Source organism: Ipomoea triloba, chromosome 15 (assembly GCF_003576645.1).
Source record: "Ipomoea triloba cultivar NCNSP0323 chromosome 15, ASM357664v1".
NCBI classification, from domain to species: domain Eukaryota; kingdom Viridiplantae; phylum Streptophyta; class Magnoliopsida; order Solanales; family Convolvulaceae; genus Ipomoea; species Ipomoea triloba.
The window spans coordinates 6,172,376-6,189,299 of record NC_044930.1 but is presented as its reverse complement, the minus strand read 5'-3'; the positions used below and the strand labels follow the sequence as shown (position 1 = coordinate 6,189,299).

The 16,924-nt window shown below is 35.5% G+C and overlaps 1 protein-coding gene and 1 pseudogene across 1 annotated transcript; one reads left to right on the top strand and one right to left on the bottom strand.

Moving 5' to 3' along the window:
- Positions 1-50: 50 nt before the first annotated feature.
- LOC116006880 lies at positions 51-12,855 on the bottom strand (annotated as a pseudogene).
- On the top strand, positions 12,754-16,922 carry LOC116006909. The gene is made up of 4 exons (XM_031247422.1): positions 12,754-12,871; positions 13,882-14,111; positions 14,173-15,583; positions 15,892-16,922. Exons 2-4 carry the CDS (start codon positions 13,908-13,910, stop codon positions 16,518-16,520), a joined length of 2,244 nt encoding a protein of 747 aa, XP_031103282.1. The 5' UTR covers positions 12,754-12,871; positions 13,882-13,907; the 3' UTR covers positions 16,521-16,922.
- The last annotated feature ends 2 nt before the right edge of the window (positions 16,923-16,924 follow it).

Sequence of the window (16,924 nt, the reverse complement as noted above, 5' to 3'; positions counted from 1 at the left end):
TTCCACTTGAGAAACAATTGCTACTCTTCTAATGACCAAAAAAAAATTTGCTACTCTTCTGCGACAACTTTAAACGGCCCAGGCTTAGGATCTTCACCATTTCTCCAAGAAGAAAGTTTCTGCAGGGACTTGCCTGTAAGCTTATTGTAGCCCAGTTTTGCACCTGGGAGCCATGGATATGTGGGATCATCGAAGCTTTGCCAGATTATATTCGACAGATTTGACCTCTCTCTCAGCACAAGATTCCCAGTGTTGAGAAGGACTGCTTCGAGCAAAACACCTGAAATGAAGAACAACTAGGGCTCCTCCTAAATCTTATAACGACCAAGTGAAGGGATAATGCAGGGAGCACCTGAAATTACCACTATGTCCTTCGAATTCACGGTCAACAAACGGTGAGATTAACGGAGGACAAAATTGTGTCAAAATTGAAAAGTTAAAGGATGTAATTGGTTTCAATCAATAGTCGAGGACCAATTTGTGAATTTAGCTATAGTTGAGGGACCATTTTAGGTATTTACTCATTAAACTAATTGTGATCACTTCTATCAAAACCTGCATGATTATGTAATTATGCAATTATCAATGAAATAAAGTTATTAATTTCTTTGAATTGATCAATCAGTTAAACTGTGCTCTGATCTAAGAGGGACTAAATTTATAGTAAACAAAGGATCTAACATATAATTAAATTTTGTACAATTGATTTTAAATTCTTGGATTCTGGGCCGGGGGGGGGGGGGGGNGGGGGGGGGGGGGGGGGGGAGGGAGTAACACTGTTATATCCTTAATGATATAATATAAGGTTAAATTAATATTTATGTAACATTTGCGTTAATGAATCATTTACTTTTCCGTATAGTATCAGTAATAATCACTGTTGCAAAAATCCCCGCCTAGGCGCTAGGCGTTCCTAGACCGAGGCGAATTGCTCCTTAGGCATCCGCTAGGTGGCTGGCCGCCTAAGAGGCCGCCTAGCGTCTAACTCGGCCGACTAGGCCGAGTTGGTGGCCAACTGGACCGAATATGGCCGAGTTAACTCATCCAACTCGGCAGAGTTAGTCGAGTTAACTCGAGCGAGTCGGCCTTGTTAATTTTATTATTATATTTATATATATTTAAATTTATTTATTTATATAAATTATTATATTTATATATATTTAAATTTATTTATTTATATAAGTAATAGAAGTAAGAGAGATATATATAATATAATTTATATAAGTAATAGAAGTAAGAGAGATATATATAATATATATAATATAATATATGACATACACCCACACACATGAATTATATTTTTGTTTTTATAGGTCGCCGCCTAGACCGCTTAGGCGCTAGGCGCTAGTCTACCGCCCGACTAGCGCCTAGCGCCTACTGCAACCATGGTAATAATAATTTCCTTCGGGTGATTGGTGATGAATGTGAGATTGTGAGAAGGCGGCTGTTGGAGACCAGAGATGGAGAAACTGAAAAAGTCACGGAGTGGGTGATTGGTGAAGTGGTGAGAGGAGGCTGAGAGACACAACGAGGGTGAGTACACGAAGAGTTGAATTGGTAAGAACTTAGAAGGTTTGAAGGTGAGAGTCGAGAGGCGAGAGGTGAAGAGGGAGCCTAGGAGGCGAAAGTAGAACTGCAGAAGGGAAACCATAACAAATGATGGAACAACCCAATAGGGTAGCTCAAGTGGCAAGTGAGCTTTCTTTGTGGGAAGAATTTCGGGAGAACCCGGGTTCGATTTCCACAAGCGACGATTCCTCCTGTGCCTCTCGGAGTAAACGTGGGTGGACCCGGACCGTTAAACGGACGGAGAAAGACCCCATGAATTTACCAAAAAAAAAAGAATAACAAATGATGGAACCCATTTAAAGCACCAACCCGAAACCTGAACCGTGTTATATTATTCTGGTTAGTTTTTGTCCGGGTTCGACTTGTTTCGGCTCGAATCTGACCCAATTCGGGCCAGAATGCGTCTAAGTCACGATTTTTGGGTTAAACTAAATTTATGCCCTCCCCTACCTAGAACCTTCCAAATACAGTCAAAAATAGTAAATTTAATTTTTTTTAATTTAAGAATCATCAATTAAATTCTCAATATAACTCTCTTGATGTATGTGTTAAAAAATATTTTAATACGAAAAATAATTTCGGGGTATTTTTTAATTGATCTAAAATGAAATACATGTTCACGAAAAGACAAAACTATATCATATCATTCTTCCTCTTCATCTAAAACTGAATTCCTAATTAAATTAAAAGCTGAAAATGGAAGGCAGAAACTAGGAACGACGACAGCCTTGGAGCTTGGGTTCGAGGATGACAATATAATGTTTGCAGAAACTGATGATGAGATGGCATATATGGTGGCAACAGATGGACGATGTACATTATGTACCTGACAAGCTTCAGATACCTAATCTTTTTATTGAATTGACAAATGACAAGTAATAGTTTAGGTAATCCAACAGTACACAATGTGTGTATATATAATATGTTCAATTATTTATGCACGTACGGTTCCAATAATAAATACTCCGTATATCAACTAACACCCCCAACTCACAACGGACTACATATGCTTCTATTTTTCTAAAGAAATGAACAGTAAATATAACCGTTTGGGACAATAATAATTGATAAATCGACTGCTACGGTAATTGTAAGGTTGAATATTTTGACCTTGTAAAGCAGTTGTTATACTTTGGACCATGGTCACAAAACGATGTGGTTTCAATAAGTGGGAGAAACAGTTCCCGTAAATCTCCGTAAGTAATACTACAGTTCTATATCAAATAATACTACAGTTGTGTTGAACTGATACTGCAATTGTGTTGAACTGATACTGCAACCGTTTCATCCGTCTGGAACTACAGTTGTGTTGAACTGATACTGCAGTTATGTTGATGAGTGAATGTTTTATATTTGGACTTTTTGGAATTAAAAAAAAAATAAGTAAGGTTATTTCATGAAATTAAACGAAATAGACTTTCTTTTTTTTTGGTACTTATTACTTTTGTATTGTCTATGACATAATTATTTGTGATTATAGTACAAATTAAAGTAGGCGTAGGATGCTGGAATAAAAACCAATTGCAGTGAAGGATCTGATGATCTGATCTAGATTATCTGTCAATGTTGTTAACATTGTGGTTGTTGTGCCATGGCAGAAATGAACCACTAGTTTTCACTCATGAACAGACGAATTGAATTGAAGATAATGCATCCTTTGGAAATTGGGAGTAGTTAAAAACGGCAGATCGAGTTGCACCTTAATTGCACTCTACCTCACTAGCAAATGAAATGCATTTAGTTTAACTACTTGTCATATTTTCAAGAATTTTATATATGCTCGCATCGACACCTCAACTCAATTGGTCACAGAGGTGAAGTTTGAGGACAAAGACCATGGATTGAGTCTTAGCAGCAGTAGTTTGTTGGGTCGAGGCGTGGGGTTAGGGATTCAATCTTTTGGGAGTAAAGAATCTTATTGGTCGAGCATGTCGCACAAAATCTTTCTAGTGCAATTTGTGAGTACAAAAACAAACTTTACCTATTGTACACCCTAGAGTAGTGACTACAGTTTCTTTCTTAATTAAAAAATTTTTGAAAGGAAACAAAAAAGGAGGGATCTAGAGAAATTAATTAAAGCAATTATTCTGATGAGAACAAAGTTTCAAGTGTGGACTGATATGGGATGGGCGGGATAATGTCAATTTCATAAATATTACAAACTTTTAATATTTATGAAATTAACCTACCCTTTTTCCTTATTTTTTTTTATTTTTAACTGTTAGGTCTATTAGATCAATGACTAGCATTTGTTACACTCTCATAAGAGTCCGACATTAAATACATATACATACTCATAAGAGTTGGAATTGATTTGATAACATGGTAAATTATTCCTAAGTCCTAACCTAAGCTAGAAATTCTAATGAGGTATTAGAAATTTGAAATTTATAAAGATTATCGCATTATCTGATTTATTATCAATTTGAAATTCTAATGAGGTATTAGAAATTAGAAATTTATAAAGATTATCGCATTATCTGATTTATCAATTTGAATGTGGTGTATCCCATGTCATTTCATATTGGATACAAAAAGTAAAGAAATGGGTTTTTGATAGAGAAAATTTTTACTAAATGGTGATGACAAAAATGAATCACTTATAGTGATTACTTTAACTTTGACTCATTAATTTATTGTTAGTTACAATTGTGGAATGTAATTAATTATATTCTTTCCTCGATCTGATGTGCAATGTGAATTAGAACTTACTGGCACATCACATTCTTCCACTTAATCATGGTTAGTTACTTGGTTAAGAAGGCCGGGCACATGACAACTTTGAGAAAAAATTTATAAGCAGATATGCATGTGTTAGTTTAATAAAGAATCAATAACCTTGATGTAATAAGGATCTTTTAATTTATATATGCTATCTAATAATCTGATCTTATTATAAAAATTGCTAGTCAAAATGTTACAAATTGAAGTTGGACTATATATTAAATTATTATATAAATATGATTGAATAAGTAAATGTGACTAGCTTGGTCCTAGCGTTCACTTTTGAAATAGTGTTAGGTAGAAAGAATGGATGTATATATGGTAATTGGTATGAAATATATCAAATAATTCTTTGTAACCCTATTTAATTGTATACTAATTAAATAGTCATGATATACCATTAGGTATTATCATGACTTATATGAAATTTAAAGATAATTTACAATTAATTCTTTAAAAATATTATTGGTTTCAAAATTTCTTATTACGAATTAACTTGATAACATATTAAATAGATCCATTTTGACACGGATTTAGTGTTTACTAGTAATATTTTACTTGTTTTAATGTACTCTTGTGCTATAATAATAATAACAATAATAATAATAATAATAATAATAATATTATTATTATTCAATTTCAAAAAAATGAAGCAAATTGAAAAATACAATTTCTTAACTTTTAGTTAAACAAAAAAAATTTAACATTTAGTTAAATATTATAAAATTAAAATATTTTTCAGAAAATTAGTCAGTTTTTAGAAAATATTTTTCAGATTTACAAACGAACCCCCAGTGGTCGGAAAATGGTCGAAAAATAACAATGGAAAAATATTCATTATTTTTCGACCACCATTGGGGGTCGGAAAATAATGATTTTTTTTTAAAAAAAAAAAATCTAGTGTATGTATCATTAGTATATGTATTTGGGTTATTTTGTATATGTTTGTGTAATTTAACGAATAATTTTCGGCTCAAATAAAAAATAGACTGAAACCATTCAGTTTACATAAACTAAAATCATTCAATTTTGAATAATAAATAAAAACCAACCAATTAGTCGATTTAGTTCGGATAACCTGGACGGAAATGTCCACTCCGTTTTGCTCTAATGTTTACGGGAAAAAGGAGATGGAGTTCGTGCAGACAGTGATGCGGCACGTATGATTGCATGTCATGCATGTGCTTCTCCATTATTTTGCCCCCCTTAGCTTCATCATCTCCATTTCAATTCCCGTTTTCTCATATTTCACCCTTTTTTGTCGTTTTAATTATGTATTATGTTTATTAATCAGATAATAATTTTTGTATTTCCTATAATATAACCCTTTCTAAACTTAAATTTCTATTGAATGTTATCAAAATTAAACAAACTGATCTCTTAATACCTGTTAATTTATTCTATCATAGGGTTAGAATTTGAGATTGATCGATATTACTCAAGGTTCACTACTATACATATATACTAATTAGTTCCCAATTGTATATATAGTTTATATATAGCATCATCTATCATTAATAATGTTTTATTAAGAATTTAGTGTATGGTGAGAACTGAGAAAGCACTATCTAGAAGAGAGTTATACACTATACTTGTTGATATTTGATAAGTGCATATTTGATCATATTTTTACTCCATATTTAAATTCATTTCTATCACTAAATATTAGTATTATGTTCATAATAATATTGATTATCTTTCATTGAGATAAATAATTGCAATTTAACATAAGTTGATGAAGAATTGATAAATTGAGCATTTTATTAATATTAGGGATGTGACATTATTAATCTTGTTGTGTATATGTATAATTAATTGCCACTTAATTGTTTGTTAGGCCAAAAGTGGCATATGAAGTGGTGTTGGTGGATGGTTTGTGATGAAGACAAAAAGAAGAGGGAATCATGGGGTGAAAAGTGGAGTCAAAAAGCATAAAGCAAAAGCAAGAAGAAAACATGGCATAAAATCAGGATGGTGGACTGCAGCATGCTTTCGGCCATCATCATTTTTGTGCGAGGAATTCATTCTCGACGCGTCGAGAATGTCTCTCGACGCGTCGAGAATCCTGCCCAGGCCAAAAATTTCAGCAGTGCAAATTTCCAGTTTTGCCCCTGCCTTTACCCAACTATAAATACCCCTCATTTCTTCATTCTTCAACATCCAATTTTCATATTAGATTAGTCCCTTTTCTCTCTTTAATCCTTTTCTACTCCTTTCAAAATGTAGACCTCCAAGTGAGGATTGTTTAGTAGTGTAGGAGTAGATTAGGATTTATTTTGTAATAAGAAGAGAGATGATGCAAGATTAGGAGCTTCAACCGTTGGACCGAGGAGAAAGCGATGAGAATTTCTTTCCCTCTTTTCCTTTACTTATCTTGAATTAATCTTGTATCTAGATGCTTGTTCTTAATTTATTTGGATTATAGATTGTGTTTATGTCTAGATTGTTGTTTGTTCTTATTTATTATGAATTGTTAGTTTAGCTTCTATGAGTTGTTGTGTGCAAGACTTGTTATTAAAAGTGTGTGATTATTGGATCCAATTACATGCTTGTTTGTTGTTGTGTCACGGTGAGAATCGGGCATGACTAGAACACTCTTGCCACACCTATGATTTATACAATGCGAGAGCTTGATAAATTGTAGGGGGATTTCTCGGCTAATCTTCGGTTCCTTCACTGGCGAGAGCGGGTTGGAATTTAGAAGTTAGCCAAAACGGTTCCTTCACGGGTGACAGCGTGTTGGAATCTAGAGGTTAGTTTAGGCTACCCCCTCACAACTTGTAGGATTAACTTGGGTTTGGGAATGTTGATTTGCTTAGGATCTTTAAAACGAGCCTCGCTTGTAGACTACGAGAGTAGATAACTTGCGGTTCGGCACACTCGGGTAGATCACGAGAGTGGCACCGGGGACTTTAGTGCATTTCCTCCATTCACAAGGGATAAAACTTCTTTTCTACATTTGTTTGACACATGATAGATATTGACCCGATCCATATCCTTACATATGTTGCATCTAATATATCTCTCTTCATTTGTTGTTTTTATTTTTGTTATTTAGTTTTGTTGTTATAACCATGTTATTGTCGAACTAGCTTCACAAGAATCAATCCGAGTTAGTGCTTGACCAACCATTCCCTGTGGATCGATAACCCCGGAATACTCCGGGTATTTGCGTGTACCTAAAAGCTACGACCAATATTCAAAAGAAGTTGAAAAAATTATGAAATATAAGTTGACTACTCCAAAAAAGGGTCGGGTTACTAGATCATGCTTATTATTTTAGGCCAGCATTGCACTTTGCTCAACTCAATCAAAATAAATTTTAAGATATAGATACCATTTGATAGCGATACTGATCATTATTGTATACTTTTCATATATTATTCATCATCTTTTTTTTAATGAAAAATAGTGGAAACAAAAAAAAAAAAAAAATTGTGGGAGCAAAGTAAGGTAATGATGCTCTGGAACTAGCATGGTGGTTGATCATCTGACCTCAAGTCCTGACTAGAGGAGGCAAGGTGGACGATATTCGAACTCCACCTCAAACATCATTGGAGTTAGGTCCCCGTTTATGGAATACAGTTGGCTGGACTTCTTATATTAGAGTATAGTGTGGGTTGGGCTCCTAACTTGTGCTCACATTAAGACACTGATAACTGACTAAAAAAGCTACTCATGTAATTTGAATTTACAACTTCTAGTGATTCTTAGGGTGAAAACTAGAGGCTAACACATAAATGGAAACCTATATGTTATTAAATAAATAAAAATAAAGTATGGGAATGATTAATTGTGTTTGACAAAAAAAAAAAGTGTTTGACAAAGGGATTTGTGAATAGTGACAGGATGTAAGATGTGATGCTGGTCGTGGGTACTGTTGTTTTTGTGTTGGATATGAATGACATGCATTGCTTGTCCTTTCCTTCTTGTTTCTCCTCGTGAAAGACAACCCTTTCTACGTACTACTGTGTCCAACTGTCTGTCTGTCCACTATAAAATGTTTTTTTTTCTTCTTAAAAGAAATTTTCGCACTATAAAATGTTTTGATAAAAGTTATGTGTACTCCATCTTTGTGTATAATTTAGTTTGAATAAAATTTATATATTAAAAAATTATAATAAATTTTTTATTTTAGTGACAATTATAATCAATCTCCCTTGTATTATTTTGCATTCATATACTTTGAATTACACATTTAAATAAACAAATTCAACATTCAATTACATATGCATGAACATCTCCTATATAATAATCTTGCATTCATATATTTTGAAGCCAACACGATGCCCACAATTGTTGGCTAAACTTATCATTAAAATTATCGCCTTCAATTTGATTAAATATTATGGTTGCTACAAGTTAGTGTTTGTAGAGTTCGATACAGCCAATTTGCTTGCCGTTTAATTTGATTGTTGTTTTGAAGCAACGCATTAAATTGACTGTCAATAGCTTGCCTCCAATCACCATTTACTTCTTTCCCGGCCCAATATAATACTTTGGGTACCCATGAGACGTGTTTGAGATTCAACAGCTCTCAAATCTCACCAGTCACAGTGTGAGAGCAATCTCTCAAAGTGAGGGTGGCTTTTTGTGCACAACACTACTCTTGATGTGTGATTGCTACATGACTGACTTTATATATATATAATTGTGTTCCAGTGCAGTTGTGCGCGTGCTTTGTTTGTATATTTAAGATGCGCCATTGTAATGCTTAAGGTGCGTAACCGCACAACTGTGCGCGTGCTTTGTTTGTGTACTTAAGATGCTCCATTGTAATGCTTAAGGTGCGCAATCGCACGGGAACCCTTCTCTGCACCTGAACCCTTCCCTATATATATATATATATATATATATATATATATATATATATATATATATATATATATATATTTATTTATATTTATATTAGACCTTCCATCTTTTCTTTTTAAATTTTTTTAGTTTTATATTTATAATAATTTACAAACTTTGACGCATGTTGGACTTTCCTTGAAGAAACTAGTGTTCAATCATGGTCAAGTACATGTAGATGTTTCTAGGGTTAGTAGTTCACGAGGACTTAAAATTTTGAATTGGTATGTGGTGATTCCAATTCAATGAGTGTTGTAATTTTACTACAAATATTGTTTATTAGTGTTAATAATTTGTAATCTATTTGGGTTATGAATATTACTCTGTAATATTTTTTATTTGTACTAGTAATTTTCATAATTATGTTTATATTGTAATTTGTAAGTATATTTGAATTATTTAAATTTATATTTTCCAAATCATGTGCGGTATTGAATAACACAATGTTTTATAATATTTACTGGTAGTATATTGTGATTATCAATAGAAACAAACAACGTAGTATTGTTAAACAAAAAAATAGATTTTGCAATAAATTTTGAGAATAATTCCTTGATTTTATCATTTTAATTTATTTTTTTAAGCCTTATCAATAATACAGTTATTTAAATTTTATGTTGTGCATGGTAGAATGCTAATAATTTTGTCAACACAACTTTTTGAAGTTAAATGTGGATGCAACAATTGACAAACAAGGTAGACGAATGGGCAGGGGCCAATTTGTTGCAGCTAGGGGAGCGCAATGGAAAGGTTTATATAGCTCCAAGGTAGCAAAAGCAATGGCAACTAGAGAATCACCCAGCTGGTTAATTAAAATCCCTTAGTTTAGATAGAATCATTTTTGAGACGACTCTCTCCAAGTAGTCCAAGGTCTTAATTCAACTTTGGAGGATTCTTCATTTCATCTTGTGTTATGATGTTAAAAACTTAATAAGCATGCATGTTTGTTCAAATTAGTTTAGTCTTTGCTAAGTTGTCTGCGAATCAGGCGACTCATCTAATAACCAGACAATTTGTTTCTTTGTCTGATTGCTCGGAGTGATTCTCAAACTCTCCAACTTTCATTTGTAATGTGTTATCTCCAGATTTGAATTAATCTAAGTTTATATTTTTCCACCAAAAAAAAAACACCCTTGTACACTAGAACTCATTGACTATAAAGAGTGTTAATATTATCGTAAAGATATTCTTATAAAATTGCAATGGCACCTTTTGTGCATTTTCTTCATCCATTAATCTCCTAACCTCCTCAGAATCTATATACCTACCATTATCAACAAAAATATTAGAAAGCAACACATAATCACCACCATATGTTCTCTCCAGCTCCATAATCTTCTGCATTACCCTCTGTCCCAACTCTGCATTTCCATGAAAACTACAAGCCCCCAATAGTGTTCTCCAAATCACAACATTGGAGATCTCATTAGGTATCTCCAAACCCATCCTTTCTGCTTCTTCCAATCTCCCTGCCCTCCCCAACATGTCTATCAAGCTTCCATAATGTTTGATATTTGGTTGAACCCCAAAGTCATGAACCATCTTTCCGAAAAACTCAACACCCTCATCCACCAAACCACCACTTGATAAGCCCAGTAATCAACGCATTCCAAGTCACACTATTCCTGCTAGGCATTTCGTCGAACACATTCTTGGCTTCCACAAGACACCGACAGTTAACATACATATCAACCAAGGCAGTTTGCACATAAACATGAGAATGAAACCCGGATTTAAAGCTCAGGGAATGCATCTGTTTTCCAATACTGGGTTGGGTTAGATTCGCAGCAGCTTTAATGAGGAAAGAGTAAGCAAAGCTATCAAAGAAAACCCCAGGTCTCAATCTACGTTGCAGATGCTGAAAGAGGAAAAGAGCTTCTTGGGGGAAGGAACCGAGGGAGTAATGGCGGAGAACAGAGTTCCAAAGAGTGAGTATGATCGGCGTTGAGGTGTAAAAGATCAAATGAGAGTGGAGTTGTTGGATTGTGGTTGTAGCTTTTAGGTACACGCAAATACCCGGAGTATTCCGGGGTTATCGATCCACAGGGAATGGTTGGTCAAGCACTAACTCGGATTGATTCTTGTGAAGCTAGTTCGACAATAACATGGTTATAACAACAAAACTAAATAACAAAAATAAAAACAACAAATGAAGAGAGATATATTAGATGCAACATATGTAAGGATATGGATCGGGTCAATATCTATCATGTGTCAAACAAATGTAGAAAAGAAGTTTTATCCCTTGTGAATGGAGGAAATGCACTAAAGTCCCCGGTGCCACTCTCGTGATCTACCCGAGTGTGCCAAACCGCAAGTTATCTACTCTCGTAGTCTACAAGCGAGGCTCGTTTTAAAGATCCTAAGCAAATCAACATTCCCAAACCCAAGTTAATCCTACAAGTTGTGAGGGGGTAGCCTAAACTAACCTCTAGATTCCAACACGCTGTCACCCGTGAAGGAACCGTTTTGGCTAACTTCTAAATTCCAACCCGCTCTCGCCAGTGAAGGAACCGAAGATTAGCCGAGAAATCCCCCTACAATTTATCAAGCTCTCGCATTGTATAAATCATAGGTGTGGCAAGAGTGTTCTAGCATGCCCGATTCTCGCCGCGGCGAAAGTGCTGAAATTTGGGCAGTGTGTAAATTGACAATAGGCGTCTGTTTCAGGACGCAGACAGACGCCTATTGTCCTCCAGAAATTCTGCACTTTCTTTTTGCTTTTGGCCCAAATATGCTCCATGTTTCCTTCCATGATTTCATGCCTTTTGTCTTCCACTTTTTACTTTCCACCAAGTTGTTTTGTCATCTTCCCTTTTGTCCACATGCTCATCACACTATTACCACTTTGCATATTTTTTGTCTTCAAAGAATTCCATCCTCACGCCACTTTGCCTAATTAACAATAAGATTAGGATTAAATCATCTAATTAACAACAATTATGACACAAAGTTCCTAATATTAATATTATGTTCAATTATATATGATTTTCATCAATTATGATCCATTATGAACATAATATTAATATTAAGTGGTAAATATAGATTTAAATATGGGATAAATATATGATCAAATATGCACTTATCAGATTGCTTTACGGTTGAATTCATGTTTACGTATGAGGGAGAGGAGGGAGACAGCAGCTCCTGAGAGCATTCTTTCTTGTACCAATGGCTTCATTTTTTTTTTTTTGCTTAACGTTCTCTTTGTTGAGAATCTACAATTTATAATTACTAAAATACATAAATTTTAATAACCATTACTAAAATATAAATTATATTCTTTTTGCAATAATTTGGAAAAAAATCGATACAAACATATGACACATACTATAATTTAAATAAGTTACAGTAATAATTACTTAATTAGTAATTGACATATGATTACAATATAATTTTGTACGAAAATATTTATAATTGTATAAAAATAATTCAAGAAATATAAGAAAATTTAATCTGATCTAGTTTGGTTATAAATATTTGTGTATTTATTTTGTTACAAATAACAACACAGAAGCGTGAGATGGCGAGCAGTTGGCGGATGAATATGGCGCCAAAAGTAGAGAGCAACACAGGAGAGAGAAACCGACCAAAACATCGGAGGAGAGAAAATCTCTGTCGTAGCCCTGTCTCGTCTCGTCTCTTCTCTTCTCTTCTCTTCTCTTCTCTTCCATCAACCCCAATCTCTATCTCTCTCTCTCTCTCCATGGCAGCAGACCACCAGGTACGATGATCATCACATTACAAAACCCATTATTCTTGTATTTTCATGATTTCAGATTCTTAACTTTTGCTTTTCAATTCGCCGCAAAACTTAGGAATTAGAAATGGGACATGGAAAGACGTCGTGTTCTTGCCTATGTGCCTACATGGAAAAACAAATGTTCATCTTAATTAATTGCAAGTTAGTATCATTATATGGTGATGAACGTTATTCGCTATTTCGACAAACATTACTTACAACTATGGTGAATAATAACTTCTGGTGCATTTCTGGTTGGCTAATTTGGGTTCCACTACATTGGACTGGTGCTCTGGGATTGTAACTCGCTCTCTCTTTATATATATATGACCAGGTTCTCATGAGAACAACTTTTCAGGTGAGAAAACAAATTTGATCTGTCCATCTAGAATGATTAAATGGTGAAAATCAATGAAAAGGGGAAAAAACATGGTAGTATTTTTGTAATTACCATGGTGTATTTGAAACAATGTGTTTGTAAATGCTTTGAATGCACGGAAAACACTACCTAATTCTCATCACCTTCTTCTTTCATATCATCACAATAAATGCACTTCCAATTACATGCAAATGCACAATCGTAATTACAAAAAATTACAGAAATGTCACAGCTTTTTTTTTCCTTTTTCATTAATTTTCAACATTTGATCATTCTAGATGGATTATATATATATATATATATATATAGAGAGAGAGAGAGAGAGAGAGAGAGAAGGTTTCAAGTGAACACATTCTCCTGTAATTATAAAATGAACTTTGCTTTTAAAAGTTTTCAATAATTATAAAATTGATCCCGTGTTTTTTTACTAAAACCATCAACCATTGATGAATCATGTTGAGATCAGTCCTCACTTTTTACCTAGGATCCTATTCTCATTTGATCTTGCATATATATATATATATTGAATGACAACTGACAAGGAAACTCCCAATCACTACTTAAGTATGACACAATTTTAACTTGAATGTTGTGTTGGATTATATTTTGCCAGCTTAAGGAAGCATTGTATTGCAGAAGATGGGAAAGAATTTGCAGCAGCAAGAATCCGCAATGTCTCTGGATAATCCTCCACCAGGATGCATGTGGGGAATACTTCATCACTTCCACCGCACTAAATGGCTTAATGTCAAGAAACGTTTGCCTCACAAAAGGTTTAAAGAAACAGCTTCAAGTGGACGTGAAATGCAAGCAAAAACAGATTCTAAAACAGAGAATAATTCTGTAAGTTTCTGCTAACTGTGCTGATTATATGAGATGTGATCTTAACTATGATGAATTCCAGGCTGCACTGAAAGCTGGGGAGTCTGGTTCGGTTTCTAAGTCGATGAGGTCTCGATTGAAAGCTTTAATCGTGGACGAAGTGTACAAAATAAGGGGCCAACACCATCGAACCTCATCGTGCCCATCACCGACACCACTAACCCGAACAACTTCCATCCATCGTCTCGACCCTTCGAGTGTACGTCTTCCTGATGATATTTCTTTAGCTGACAAAACTCCTAAGCATAATGACAAAACTAGTAGTAGTGGCCATTGTTCTTCCACTAGCTTATTCGACCCCCTCGTGCCAAGGATAGGCGACGAGGATCGTGCTATGGCCAAGCCAGAGCCAAAGCGATTCCCGGGCTCTCTTGATCAAGTAGACATGAAAAGGCAGGTATTCCTGAAATTCTTTCATGCCCGGAGTTCATCGTTTGAGCATCAATTGCATAGCAGCCAGGCCTTGTCGAAAAAGCCAGTAGGACTAACCAAGTCTGTCTCGTTCCCTTCTGCTGGCTCGTTGCTAAGAGAGGCGTTTATAGCTCAAGAAATCGAGGTTTATGCAAAAGCAGAAGACGAGTTGCAGGCTGAAAGGCCTGCTGCAGCCACACCCGAGCTGTGCAGGGAAGGTAGTGTTACGAAACGCCTTTTGACAAATCCCGAGCTCTTCGACAATGTCCCTCCAGATGGGGAGCATAAGAACAAGCATGATAGTAAACATGGTAAAAAAAGTTTCAAGAACCTAAGGGATAAAATAAGGTATGCACTAAGGGAGAGCAAAAAGGAGAAGCATCGGATTGTGATGGATGCAGTTCTTGATAAAGTCCCCCATGGCCAAAAGACATCCAAGGATGGTACAGAAGCAAATGATAAACAACACGAAGAGTTGGACACGAAATACAGAAGGTCCATCCCGAGGACTTCCAGTGGTACTTCTCCATTTGGAAGGACTGATGGGCATTACATGAAACGAACTGTGTCTTGCAATGACTTTGCAGACCGCTACAATCGGTTGCTTGAGTCGTGTTTCAAACAAAAAGTAAAACACCATACCTCCGAGAGGCAGAGCTATGGAGCATTAGGAACAGCTTCCTCTTCTAGTCCTGGGCCCAAAACCCTCGAAAGGATTCTTTCATTGCCTGATCTGAGGTGTTATGGTTCAAACGAGTGTCTATATGCTAGTTCTTCTAACACACCGTTCAGAAATATGTCCGGTGAGCAAAAGCATCTGGACACCCTTGTAGCTTCAGAAAATCTCCATCAATCAGAGGATAATTCTGGTGAAATCCCCCGGGAAAACTTTCAAACTGATGGTGATACTTATGATGACTTTAGTGGCTTACAAACTCACAACATCAAGTGCACTTCATCTTCTGATCCTGAAATAGATCTCCAGCACACAACAGAACCAGCAGAGTTCTCTAAGAATGAAGGTATTTTTGCAAAAATTAAGGAATTTGTTCTATGTCATGCCTTCATGTCTGAGTACTTTTGTGTGTATTTGTATCGTATGACTAAGGAAAAACAAGGTTTAGATAATCTGTCACTAACTGGCAGGTTTTATTAAAATATCATATCATGTTGTAGCTTGTAGGATAGTTCAAACTATGACTCGTTAAGCATTAGAAACTAGAATCAAGATTATGGCTCGATTTCTGTAGCCAAGTTGATGGAGACAACCTTAAATGATTTACTTACGACTCATATGGGTTACTTTTGTTTTCTTTATTCTGTGATATAGGAGATTCATTTGCTGACCAAGAAAACATACCAAAGACAGAAAATATAAGCACAGCAGAAGATTCAGTAAACGATGAGAAGGGGTTGGAGGACATGTTTATGCGTATTCAGGTTGATGACAGCAACAAGGCTGCGTTTGATTATGTAAAATGTGTACTAGAAGTATCGGGACTATGCAGTGGTGAGTTCCTAGAGAAATGGCATTCAGCTGAAATGCCATTAAACCCTTTGGTGTTTGATGAAGTGGAGCAGATAGTGGCGCAATCAGACTGTACTGGAAGTGAAGATGATGGCGTCTACGATCATCTTGTTCTGTTTAGTTCAGTGAATGAGGCCTTGCTAGAAATATACGAGAAGTCATATCTGTACTGGCCAAAGGCACTGACATGCCGGTCTTGTATCAAACGAATGCCGGTAGGTTATGGGATTGTAGAGGATGTGTGGGGCGATATCAGGCGGTTACTGCGCCAGAGCAATTCACTTGATGATCCGGTGAGCTGGGATTTGGCTAGAGGGGATAACTGGATGAACCTTCAGTTTGAAGCAGAGTGTGTTGGACTTGAGCTGGAAGACCTGATATTAGATGATCTTTTGGATGAGCTGCTTTATGATGACCTGCTTTCATATTGAGTTCCTCATCAGATTCCTTCCATACTGCATGCATGTACATAAAATAGGAGGATATATTTCACTCCCCTGGTTGGAAGCTCATATGGGGTCAGTGGCCCGTTTTGACAGCTTTAGTTGGAATTGGAAGCTCATATGGGGTCAGACCTGTCCGTTTTGACAGCTTTAGTTGGAATTGGTGTCTTCATTCTTAAGTTACATGAATATAACTACTCACGTTTAGGAAAGAACTATTACTAGGAATATATTCACAGTTTCACACAAGTCAATTAGGCAAAACTTGTGTTGTTTTGTAGGGGTGAGACCTATGTTCATACAACTTAATGACAGCGACTTAATTGTGGGTTTCTATTTTACCATGTTAGCAATATTCCAGACAATTGTTGGGTTAGTCAGTATTACAGTAT